Raw genomic sequence first — 13,018 nt, forward strand, 5'->3', positions numbered from 1 at the left:
TGGAAATAACAAATAATATACTTATACTTAAACTCCGGAGCGACTTATATGTGAAAAGTATAAAAGTATAAATATAAGTATCAGTCGCACCCCGGCCAAAACTATGAAAAAAGGTGCGACTTCGGAAATACGGTATCTGCCATTTATATTAAGTGTATACAAGCACTCATCAGTAATTACATGAACATTTTTGACTAATAGGAAAATTTAGCATTTTAAGAGCATCTTTACCAATACAGATCGATAACTCAAATCATTATGTTTATGTTGAAGAGATTTCAACCTTTCCACAACGCAGTAACTACTCATGTGTGCCTGTGTGTACGTCCTCATGCTCTGGGACCGCGTATCAGAGGCACAGTATATGGCAAAAGTACAAATATGCATAACCACAACTTCTACATTCTCCCATTTGTAAACACTTTATCTTTACATTACTGCAATTGCCGCTCGGATCAGTTTCCCATCACGGTCTACGAATGCACCAGTTTGATGCCGAGCCCAGTGTCCAGTACGGCGGGCGGGAACCAGGCCAGTTTACACCTCCGGAAGCAGCGCAGACACACGCCGCACAGCCAAAACAGATTCAGCCCGCAGCACCAGTTGGACAAGTGCACCATGGGATACGTCGCCTTGGGAAAGTGGGTCTTCCAGTGCTTGGCGACGTCGCTCCCCGTTGGCAGGTGCAGCGCGTAGTCGCTCCAGCGCTTGGACACGCCGTAGATGGCCGAGACGGTGCGAGCCTTGTCTGACCACTGGCTGCTGGAGTCGGGGTTGCAGTTGAAATCCACCCACTCGGCAGTGAAGTCGCCGAGGGACGAGATCTCGCCGAGCTCCGGGTCGACGGTGACGTGGGTCAGCTCCGCCCCCTGCACGGCCACATAAACGCCGTCGACTCGCCGGATGTCCCTCACCCACGGGGGGGAGTTTTCAGTGTCCAAAACGATGATTAGTCGCGCACCGTGGCCAGCGTTTTTCTCCTTCCACAAGTCCAGTAACTGGGCCAGGTGGAGACTCTCATTACCTGCAAAAGAAGATTAAGTATATTATTTAAGGCGCCCCCAGGGCACAATTTAAGACTTTGGAAAGCTTCTCGTTGAGGCTGGCCAATATGGACGATTAATATCATTAATTTAGATTTTTCTAAATTAAAGTTGGATAAAAGGTTAAGCCTGCATTTATTGGTAACACGCATCTAATTTGAATTATTTTCTTGTAACTGATAAGAATGCATAACAGCTTTGGGGAAAAGCTAGTATTGGTACAACCTTTTGAGCTCTTTTAAAAAATGCATACCTTTTCCATTTTACAAAAACAATGAATACATAGAAAAAGGGGCAGAACAAATCAAAACAAATGTAGCTGGTACTAATCTCCGTGGTAAAGTACATGGCACATATTTGTCCCATTTATTGATTGATTGGTAAATGTGCACATTTTCAAATTAAGTCTTTAAATCTTTATTAAATGGAAAATAGTCCATTGTTATTTGAGCCCAGTCCTTGACATTCTGTGAAAATAATCTTCATCTTTGTAGTAATAGCCCTTTTTCCTGCTGCCAAAGTACTGTCCTGTCCAATCAATCCATCCACTGTTTCTTCTGCGAGAGGTGAATGTCCCAGATCCATAGTTTTAGGTCACATTCACAATACAAACTTAAGTGGCCTCTGTTCAATTGGGGACCGAAATAACAGTCTCTGAGCAGGTCTCATGTTCACTATAGAGTGTCTCAAAACAAATAAAGACGCATATCCCCCTCACTCCTGTAGAGACGCTGTGTACAAAAAGAATGACCTGAAGCTTCTGCCTTCATTCTATATATATAAAACATATTTTAATAATATAAGAACAATATGACCAGAGTATGACCAGAGCCCCAGATCTGTGCTGTGGTCAGAGTCTTCAAGGGCGTTTGAGGCAGGACACAGAGCTGGTGATGGACAGTGGCTTTACAGGGATCAAACCTGTCACTTCAGGCTGGTGGTGCTGTCTGTCTCTGCTGTCATGTCACCCGCACAAATAGCACCTAGTGCAATCCAGATGGTACAGCCGCAGTGCAGGGCGTGGAGGTGGGGTGAGGTGGGTGTGGGGAGCGGAGGTGGGTGTGGGGAGCAGAGGTGGGTGCGGGGAGCGGAGGGGGGTGAGGGGTGAGGGGAGCGGAGGTGGGTGAGGGGAGCGGAGGTGGGTGCAACACCGCGTCATGCTCAGATATAGCCCACTAGTCGCTGGGACATTGTAAACAGAACACTTTGAGCCGCAGGTTTAACTATAAGTCTTACCACACCAAAAGAGACAAACAAAACTGAATTGCAAAATGATCCATTCCTTTTTTATAGGCGCATGAAAACCGGTAGTTTTCATCAGAATAGAGAATTTTGAAGCAAATAGTGGGGGGAAAAAACACTAAAACTAACATTTATTCAGTTTCGTTTTGCCTTCTTCTAAATTTGGGTGAAAATATAAGCACAACCACGATGAAACTAAATCTTCAGGATTATATAATGACATTGATCCGGCGTTAAAATGTTGTTTTTGCTCAAATATTGCGTTAGCGCCGATATTATTCCATTTCCATTCTCGTGCAAAAAATTACAGGCATAAGGGACGGGAGAAGTATTTTGGCACGACTCGCTTTAATGAGCCTTCGAGACCGTTACAGCTGAAATAATAAGACAAACAAACAACTCAAAAATAAGGCGTCTCTAAATGTGGACTTCAAAAAACAAACGCTTCCCAATTTCGACTCTCGCCAAAGCAAGAGCGTACGCCGTGGTCGAGGCTGCGCGCAATTATCCCCGGGAAACATCTCCGTCGCCTCGAGTCTGGTGACACCGGGGGGGCCCCATTATCTTATCGGGGGGAGGATTTTTTACTCTCGTTTGCGGTGATAAGTAATCTGGGAACAGAAGACTGACGAGACTTGACGCCGCGTTAACCTGCTGCGGATCTCATCTCTCTCCGGGAGATGCTAAACTTGGCAAAATGTCCCCAGGTTTCCCAGAATCCTTTTCTTTTCTTTTCCTTCCCCCCCCCCCCACGGGCAAACTTCTGAGAAATTCATCAAACAATTTATCTTATGAGATCTTTTCAAATGGAGTTTCTAATTGACAAATGGGGCCGGAGGAGACGGAGTAGAAGTCATCTGATTTTAATGCAAATCGCTGCGGGAGGGAAAATACGATGAATAAACACAGAGAAATACTTCGACTTCAAATTTCAAAATCTAAAATTTCAAACGCACGGCTTTGTAGCGATATAAACGTCGTCTCGGAGAAATTGTACTTGTGCTTTTCACGCGTCGGAATGGACGATGACGAATGGAAAGCGGAATGCCGAGCAAAATCCAGGTGTCAATAAAACAAACTGAGCATTACAAAACGTTTCCGGGTTGAGGTTTCCGCCTGCCGCCTGCTTGTCGCCGTGGAGATCAGGGCAGGACGATGTGGCGCGTAAAGCCAAGAACGTTCCCGTGACGAACAGCAGGAGGCGGACGCTGCGCCAGAAAAAAGTTACAAAGTGCACCTTTAACATCGCAATCAAAACGCGTACCGTATTCTCAGGACTATAAGTCGCACCTTTTTTCATAGTTTTGGCCGGGGTGAGACTTATACACTTATATTCCGGAGCGACTTGTAAGTGATATTATTTGTTATTTTCACACTTGGAACCGCATTTCATACTCCAGTGAAACTTATATATGTTTATTTCTTCTCTATTATGCATTTTTTGGCTGGTGCGACTTAGTCCGGAAAATACGGTATAAGGCGTGTTAAGCGAAACAAAACATGTCCCACACAAAATCGCTTCGAGGTCCGTAAGCACGACAAGAATTATTCCATGTATAAGGCGCACTGTACGTTTTTGAGAACGTTAAAGTCTTTTACGTGTGCCTTATAGTGTGGAAAGTACGGTAGAATAGGGGCATACCGTGTTACCGTCACCTCCGCTTTAAAGTTAGCCAATTGGGTGCTGCCCGGTTTGCTGCATGTCCTGCTTTTTCTCTCATCCCCATTTCATACAAAGCTCTCCAGTCTAATAAAGCCTACGGGACAAAATCTCTTCAAAAATAAAATAAAAATAAAGTAAAAAAATTGGACAATTCCATCAAATGTATGAGAATCGGAGATAATCAGGAACAAATTGGAATGCTATTGTGGCTAGCGGTTTCATACAAATCTATGAATATTGTAACCAAGATCCAGTTTAATCCAGTCGACAAAGTTAATTTGATATTTAGATTAGACACATTTTAATTGTCGTTTAGTTTTTTTTTAATTTGATGAGAGATTGTTCTGAACCTCTATGCAGGATGCCAACACTAAAAAAAAGACGGTGGATATAAATTGCCAGGTAATGAAATGGATTTACGGCCACTTCAGCTGTTGCCTTAAGAAATGGGGTTTTAATGTAAATGCTGATATTTTTCGCGTTATTAATATTAGTCTCATTACTCCAGAACAAAGACTGAAGACTTTCATATAAAAGCAAATTTAATGTGACACAGCGATACATTTAAGGTGTGTTTAGGGGCAATATATTCTAGCTGTTGATTAGACCAAATTAACTGCTGTCGTAGTGTAAATTATATTACAATGGATGACTCCAGGGCGAATGAAGGATTACACTCATCTCTGAATGTTATTATAGTATTTTAATTCCCTACAAAATAGTATATTACAGTTTGGGGAAGGTGAACTTAATCACTAAAGAATCTCATTATTTTGGAAGGGATTATTTTTTGCTATTCATCAGAAATGTGTAAAATGTAACAGTAATGAAATATCACCTTATCCTCTGGTTTGGAAGATTATGTTATTATTTATCACTCTTTAGCAGCTTTTTGACAGTTTTCTTTAAAAAATAAATAAATAATTCAATTTCCTGTTTGGAGTGAGCAAGACTTATATTTTCAACCACATTTGATGCAGAAAAACCTAAAATAATGCAACATGAGGCCATCTAATAGTTAGTACAGTAGTTCAGTGTGAGTACAGTAGTTCAGTGTTAGTACAGTAGTTCAGTGTGAGTACAGTAGTTCAGTGTGAGTACAGTAGTTCAGTGTTAGTACAGTAGTTCAGTGTGAGTACAGTAGTTCAGTGTTAGTACAGTAGTTCAGTGTGAGTACAGTAGTTCAGTGTTAGTACAGTAGTTCACAGTGAGTACAGTAGTTCAGTGAGTACAGTAGTTCACAATAAGTATAGTAGTTCAGTGTGAGTACAGTAGTTCACAGTGAGTACAGTAGTTCACAGCGAGTACAGTAGTTCAGTGTTAGTACAGTGAGTACAGTAGTTCACAGTGAGTACAGTAGTTCAGTGTTAGTACAGTAGTTCAGTGTTAGTACAGTAGTTCAGTGTTAGTACAGTGAGTACAGTAGTTCACAGTGAGTACAGTAGTTCAGTTAGTACAGTAGTTCAGTTAGTACAGTAGTTCACAGTGAGTACAGTAGTTCACAGTAAGTACAGTAGTTTACAGCGAGTACAGTGAATCCTCGTTTATCGTGGGGGTTACGTTCCAAAACGAACCCGCAATAGGCGAAATCCGCGAAGTAGAAAAATTTATTTTTTTACAGTTATCATACAATGAAATACTCCATATAACATTGAAGCTCACGCGCGCTCTCTCACCGGCCTCTCACGCGCGGCGCCGCTCTCACCGGCGTGTCCCGCAGCTCACAGGCGCCGCTCTCACCGGCCTCGCAAACTTCGATTTGGCAAGCGGTTTTACGTACGTGTACATATTAATCCATAACGTTATTGACACACAGGTAGAGAAGACGCAAAGAGACCGTTTCAGAATGGAGAACACAATGCATGATGAAAATCCGCGAAGCAGCGAGACCGCGAAAAGTTAACCGTGTTATAGCGAGGGATCACTGTACAGTAGTTCAGTGAGTACAGTAGTTCACAGAGAGTACAGTAGTTCACAGAGAGTACAGTAGTTCAGTGTGAGTACAGTAGTTCACAGAGAGTACAGTAGTTCACAGAGAGTACAGTAGTTCACAGAGAGTACAGTAGTTCAGTGTGAGTACAGTAGTTCACAGAGAGTACATTAGTTCACAGAGAGTACAGTAGTTCAGTGTGAGTACAGTAGTTCACAGAGAGTACAGTAGTTCACAGAGAGTACAGTAGTTCACAGAGAGTACAGTAGTTCAGTGTGAGTACAGTAGTTCAGTGTAGTTCAGTTAGTACAGTAGTTCACAGTGAGTACAGTAGTTCAGTTAGTACAGTAGTTCAGTTAGTACAGTAGTTCAGTGTAGTTCAGTTAGTACAGTAGTTCACAGTGAGTACAGTAGTTCACAGTGAGTACAGTAGTTCAGTGTAGTTCAGTAGTTCAGTGTAGTTCAGTAGTTCAGTGTAGTTCAGTTAGTACAGTAGTTCAGTGAGTACAGTAGTTCAGTTAGTACAGTAGTTCAGTAAGTACAGTAGTTCAGTTAGTACAGTAGTTCAGTGTAGTTCAGTTAGTACAGTAGTTCACAGTGAGTACAGTAGTTCAGTTAGTACAGTAGTTCAGTTAGTACAGTAGTTCAGTGTAGTTCAGTTAGTACAGTAGTTCAGTTAGTACAGTAGTTCAGTTAGTACAGTTAGTACAGTAGTTCACAGTGAGTACAGTAGTTCACAGTGAGTACAGTAGTTCACAGTAAGTACAGTAGTTTACAGCGAGTACAGTGAATCCTCGTTTATCGTGGGGGTTACGTTCCAAAACGAACCCGCAATAGGCGAAATCCGCGAAGTAGAAAAATTTATTTTTTTACAGTTATCATACAATGAAATACTCCATATAACATTGAAGCTCACGCGCGCTCTCTCACCGGCCTCTCACGCGCGGCGCCGCTCTCACCGGCGTGTCCCGCAGCTCACAGGCGCCGCTCTCACCGGCCTCGCAAACTTCGATTTGGCAAGCGGTTTTACGTACGTGTACATATTAATCCATAACGTTATTGACACACAGGTAGAGAAGACGCAAAGAGACCGTTTCAGAATGGAGAACACAATGCATGATGAAAATCCGCGAAGCAGCGAGACCGCGAAAAGTTAACCGTGTTATAGCGAGGGATCACTGTACAGTAGTTCAGTGAGTACAGTAGTTCACAGAGAGTACAGTAGTTCACAGAGAGTACAGTAGTTCACAGAGAGTACAGTAGTTCAGTGTGAGTACAGTAGTTCACAGAGAGTACAGTAGTTCACAGAGAGTACAGTAGTTCACAGAGAGTACAGTAGTTCAGTGTGAGTACAGTAGTTCACAGAGAGTACATTAGTTCACAGAGAGTACAGTAGTTCAGTGTGAGTACAGTAGTTCACAGAGAGTACAGTAGTTCACAGAGAGTACAGTAGTTCAGTGTGAGTACAGTAGTTCAGTGTAGTTCAGTTAGTACAGTAGTTCACAGTGAGTACAGTAGTTCAGTTAGTACAGTAGTTCAGTTAGTACAGTAGTTCAGTGTAGTTCAGTTAGTACAGTAGTTCACAGTGAGTACAGTAGTTCAGTTAGTACAGTAGTTCAGTGTAGTTCAGTAGTTCAGTGTAGTTCAGTTAGTACAGTAGTTCAGTGAGTACAGTAGTTCAGTTAGTACAGTAATTCAGTAAGTACAGTAGTTCAGTGTAGTTCAGTTAGTACAGTAGTTCACAGTGAGTACAGTAGTTCAGTTAGTACAGTAGTTCAGTTAGTACAGTAGTTCAGTGTAGTTCAGTTAGTACAGTAGTTCAGTTAGTACAGTAGTTCAGTTAGTACAGTTAGTACAGTAGTTCACAGTGAGTACAGTAGTTCACAGTGAGTACAGTAGTTCAGTTAGTACAGTAGTTCAGTGTAGTTCAGTTAGTACAGTAGTTCAGTGAGTACAGTAGTTCAGTAAGTACAGTAGTTCAGTTAGTACAGTAGTTCAGTTAGTACAGTAGTTCAGTAAGTACAGTAGTTCAGTTAGTACAGTAGTTCACAGTGTAGTTCAGTTAGTACAGTAGTTCAGTGTAGTTCAGTTAGTACAGTAGTTCACAGTGAGTACAGTAGTTCAGTTAGTACAGTAGTTCACAGTGTAGTTCAGTTAGTACAGTAGTTCAGTGAGTACAGTAGTTCAGTTAGTACAGTAGTTCACAGTGTAGTTCAGTGAGTACAGTAGTTCACAGTGAGTACAGTAGTTCACAGAAAGTACTGTAGTTCACAGTAAGTACAGTAGTTCAGTGAGTACAGTAGTTCACAGTGAGTACAATAGTTCACAGTGAGTACAGTAGTTCACAGTGAGTACAGTTGTTCACTATTATCTCAATAATTTATTAGTTGCGATTAATTGATTCACTTGTTTCAGTCCTACTTCAAGATAATGATCTTGTCGACCATATACTGCCCATGCACCTTTTATTACAGCTTTCTTAATTTTCCGCCATCGATAAAAAAAAATCATAATAAAAATTAAAAATCATGTGATAATCCACTACAGCAGACATAAACATGACCTCAATGACTCAGTCTTCACAAAATGCACATAAAAGGCCAATAAACCTATAAATAAAACATTCAATAAGGTAAATATATTATCACATACAATATGAGATAAAATTCATAAAAATTTTACATTTTATGAACATTGTCCACCTTAAACAACGTCTGTTTTGTTCCATAGATATGGACCTAATATTTTACACAATTCTGTGTTGATACAGCTTGACTTTTAAATGAACATATCCTGATCTGATGTTCAGCAAACATGTTAAATATTCAAGCAAAATACCCATAAGAACCTTGTAAACAAACAAAATGCAGTGCTGTTCTCTTCTTGCATTCTTTAGAATATGATAGACCGTGGTGAGTTCTGTGTCCGTCTCTTAGAGCCGGACCTCAGAGCCGGACCTCAGAGCCTCTGAAGTCGGTTTATTATTCAGCTCTAACACTATTGCTGTAGAATGCACACATATAATATCACCATAATCCAGAACTAAGAGAACTGTAGCCTGGATTAACCGTTTTCAACAATTAAGAGGAAAACAGTTTTGTTGGATAGAGTTAAAATCCACTTGAACATTTTTGAATCACTTGCGCAGCAGAAGGCACCCTAGCATATAGAATGGCATCATCTGCATACAAGTACTAAGGTGTTTTAGATTATGACCAATTGAGTTTATGTAAATTGTCCTTGGTCCTAGGACAGACACTTGGGGAACACCTTTGTAAACATAAGAAAATTCAGATTGAAAGCCATCAGCAGAAATGTGTGAGATAAACCACAAACTCAACAGCATGTGGACGATCCAAGAGAACACAGTGACCCACAGAATCAAGGGCCTTTGACAAATCAACAAAAACACCAGCACATTCTTCATGATTATCGAACAGAAATATCTTTTACAACGTCGGTAGCGGCTGTGCATAGTACTACGTCCTGGTCTGCATGTACTATAATGGGTAGGTGTGTGGAAAACTCACCTGCCAGAGCCCAGGATCCAGTGACTTTGTGTGTGTGCCCGCTGTAGAAGACCATGTAGGTGTCATGGCGCGGCCCGTCGGCGGTCCGGAGCTCCAGGAAACTGCGCAGTTTGTTGAGCAACGCCTCCAGAGTGAGGCCGCTGGTGGAGTAGTCGCAGCCGAAGGTCTGGACCATGTGGTGGGAGAAGAGTCGCTGCACACTGTTGAGCATCCCCGTGGCTCGCGAGTTCAACTGCTGCACTTGGTCCGGTGGCAACAGAGCGGGCTGACCGTCCGTGCTGAGGAGGCGGAGCAAAGCAACACGGGTCAAGTTTGGGTCATGGAACGAGCACGGTCTGGACTACTGCACATTTCAGAGACGCAAAGGGTTCATGTAATATTAATAGTAAGTATTTAAAAAAACAACCATATGTATATTTGAGCCATCTACAGTCAAGCTAAATCATAATCTAAAACAAACCTCGGCTGACTGGTATTAAATATAGAAATATACCGTATTTTTATTTTGGTATTTACATAGTTTTGGCTGGGGTGCGACTTATACTTATATTTATACTATATACGTATACTTCGGAGCGACTTATATGTGATATTATTTGTGCAACTTATGTTTTTTTCTTCTCTATTATGTATTTTTGGGCTGGTGCGACTTATACTCCGGAAAATACGCCATAGACTTTGACCTTTGTGTTATTCCGTTGTATTTTCTAAAGTAAAAGTAATACAACATTTTGAACAAATTTGATTATTGACAGTTATTAACATTAAGTTGACAAGTAAAATCACATCACTAGATTAATCAGATATTTTGTTGTATTTGCGTTAGACAAAGTACAGTGAATATTAAAATAACTCATTCAGTCTTTAACAATTCCATTTCCTTTTTGCCACATTCGTTTGCCCTGTTTTCATCCTTTTTCCACGTCAAAACTCGTAAATCTGATATTTATCACGTCGATGTTGCCACAATTCCATGTCACATTGTCCAGCCCTAAAAAAAGGTTTCATTCTTTCAACCTAAAGACCGAAATAACAGATACAAATTGATCCAATAATGATACAAAGCAGGTTAATCTGCACCAACATATCATGAACTCCTATGTCACGCGCGCCTTCGTTTTCATAGAAAGACAACTCAACAATGTGGAAATGAAGAAAACCTTAAGAAATCTAAACAGTCCAACAATACTGCAACGACGAGAGAATCTGCGTTATACGTGTATGTTTAAGAGTGAGAAAACATCGCTCTAACCCCGATCAATGTTTGTCTCTCCAACCAGCTCCAGACAGATCGATCTACATTTGATTTCCTCACTATAATAACACGAAAAAAGTCCAGTTATGCCAAGAAAAACAGAGCAAACTGAAGTCGCTGTTTGTGAAGTGGCTTGCGTGGAATGGTGATGGAGAGACGGGACGGGACACGGGCAAAAGGGAGATTAATGAGCGAGGAGCTGATAGTTTGACACAGAAGGGCGGAGCGACTGTCTGCTCCGGCGAGGAGAACCCGAACACGAGCGTGCCGGAGCGAGGACGAGCGCCGCCGAGGGTCGAGTTCAAAAGGAAAAGTATTGACGGGAAACTTTGGAGAAGTTATTTTTTAAAAGTTTTAAGAGTTTGTTTCAGCGCACACGCTTAAAAAGTGCCGACCACAGACATGAAGAGAGCCGCGTGATGTTTTCAAATCGTACGATCCTCTGCAAAGGGTGCAGAGATTAGACCGCGCGCTTTACAATGCTACGAGCTAAACGTTGTGAACTAACAAAGCTAGCACACCTAGCACGAACCGTTTCCTGTCTAGAGTAAAGAGACAAGTGTTGAAAACGACCAGAGTCAACCCTGTGCCATTATTATTATCGTGTAAAACGTGGATCAGTGCGATTTACTCTATATTGTCTATATTGTCGGGTTTACTGTGGCGAATCTACAGCGTCACTAAAGCTCAGAAGTGGCGAGGCGAGCGATAAAGTCATACTTATTGTCCTTTTCCACATTTCCCGTGTTTGCATCCTGCGCTTCCTCCGCGGGGCGGTAATTCCCTCTGTCCTTGACGCTTCTTGATTGGCTGATTGATTTCACAAAGTAGCTCAGAGTCACGCAGACGCCGCACACATGAAGAGCGGCTTAGAAATCACTTGTGCCGATGTAGAGTCGGGTCACGCCTCCCGGACAACTCCAAGGAGCCGATTGGGGACTAAATTGGGCAAATCCTGCAGTGTGTTCAGGGCTTAAGGCTGTGTTCACACGTCGCATCAAAACTGGGACTGAACTGGGACTGAACTGGGACTGAACTGGGACTGAACTGGGACCAAACCCGTAACTACACCAGGACTTACATGTAACCTCCTTCTCAACTCCTTGCTCTAAACAGCCCATCTGGATATTGTTTGTGGACAGATTTGTATCATTTGTGCATTTTCTGGGCATTGATCATTTTAGCACAATGTTCCTGCCCCTTATCTGTTCCATTGCCCAGTTATAGTGCCTCCTACAGGTAGGAGGACTCATTGAACTAAAGCATTAAATACATCTTTAAAATTTAGCTAAAAATGATTCAAATGTCATCCAAGAATAGCTCCTTTTTTAGGTTTATAATTTCACTTCCTGTTTGTAATCGATGGCATCTCAATAGGAAATTACACAGCAAACACTAGGCCAAAACTCATCTAATGTCACATTTTAAAAAATGTGATAATTAAAAATATATGAGAGCTACTTTATTTTGTTGAATTAATGTTTAGAGAGTCAAAAAAGTAGTTTCTTTGTGTAAATTCTGCATAAACTTTGACTGGAACAAGCACTTCCTGTCATTTTCTACACATTTTACCAACACTTTTCTCCACAAATACCTGCTCAATTGGTCGTGAAACCATCATTTATACATACAAATGGTATAATAAACAGATCAAATAAAGTCAACATTAGAACATCGTAAAAAAACCGCTCATAGGCACTTTATGCGACGCACCCCTTGACCTGTTGTTCGTTTCAGAATTTCTTAGGACCTGGGTAACAGTAACCACGCGTAGAATTATTGACTCTAGCTTACATCTTTTTAACTGCTGAGAAGTGTTTTTGAGGCAACCCTGCCCTTGAATACACTCACAAATGACTCAGCGGGGCCACTGCATCGTAGTGGACAGAATTGATGTGTTGTTCCCCGTCTGACAACCTTGACGCTGCCTCCTATAAAGATATACTACACTTGATGCTGGACACCTCTGCATGGCTTGGCGCGCTTCCCCACTCACCTAAACCCATCTAATCTTTTCTGCTCTTGTGGCGCCCGGGGGAACCGAGCCTCGGAGCTTAACATTCACGCCGCGTAGCCCTGCTCTCTCTCTAGCTTTAAAAGTCCTACCCTTTTTCCTCTGTCCACACTTTGGTACGGTATTAACACATTTTCAGGCTGCACAATAATGTAAACTCAAAAGTACCATTATTGAACTGTCTGCCTGGTAATAAATTGGCTACAAATGATTGATGATTAAAGCTCTTGAACCTTGTTTTTTTGATAAAGCAGTTCTCGTTAAAAGAAGGGCCTGTTTGCCCTTTAAAACAGTTGACTGACTTTTTTTTTTTACCCTGATTAAAAATGTTGAATACTTTG

The 13,018-nt window shown here is 41.6% G+C and overlaps 1 protein-coding gene across 1 annotated transcript in view; it reads right to left on the reverse strand.

Moving 5' to 3' along the window:
* Nucleotides 1-352: 352 nt before the first annotated feature.
* The window catches only part of tmem168a (transmembrane protein 168a), a 31,871-nt gene continuing 19,205 nt past the window's right edge, over nucleotides 353-13,018 (reverse strand). Inside the window, exons 4-5 of the mRNA XM_072454833.1 lie at nucleotides 9,409-9,686; nucleotides 353-1,024 (exon numbers count right to left, since the gene is read on the reverse strand). Of these exons, the coding sequence (XP_072310934.1) occupies nucleotides 474-1,024; nucleotides 9,409-9,686 (829 nt within the window). The 3' untranslated portion in view covers nucleotides 353-473. The remainder of the gene's footprint in view (nucleotides 1,025-9,408; nucleotides 9,687-13,018) is intronic.

The sequence above is a fragment of the Eucyclogobius newberryi genome, unplaced genomic scaffold (genome assembly GCF_026437365.1).
Source record: "Eucyclogobius newberryi isolate DKJ021-1_F unplaced genomic scaffold, fEucNew1.0.hap1 SCAF_2, whole genome shotgun sequence".
In the NCBI taxonomy this organism is placed as follows: domain Eukaryota; kingdom Metazoa; phylum Chordata; class Actinopteri; order Gobiiformes; family Gobiidae; genus Eucyclogobius; species Eucyclogobius newberryi.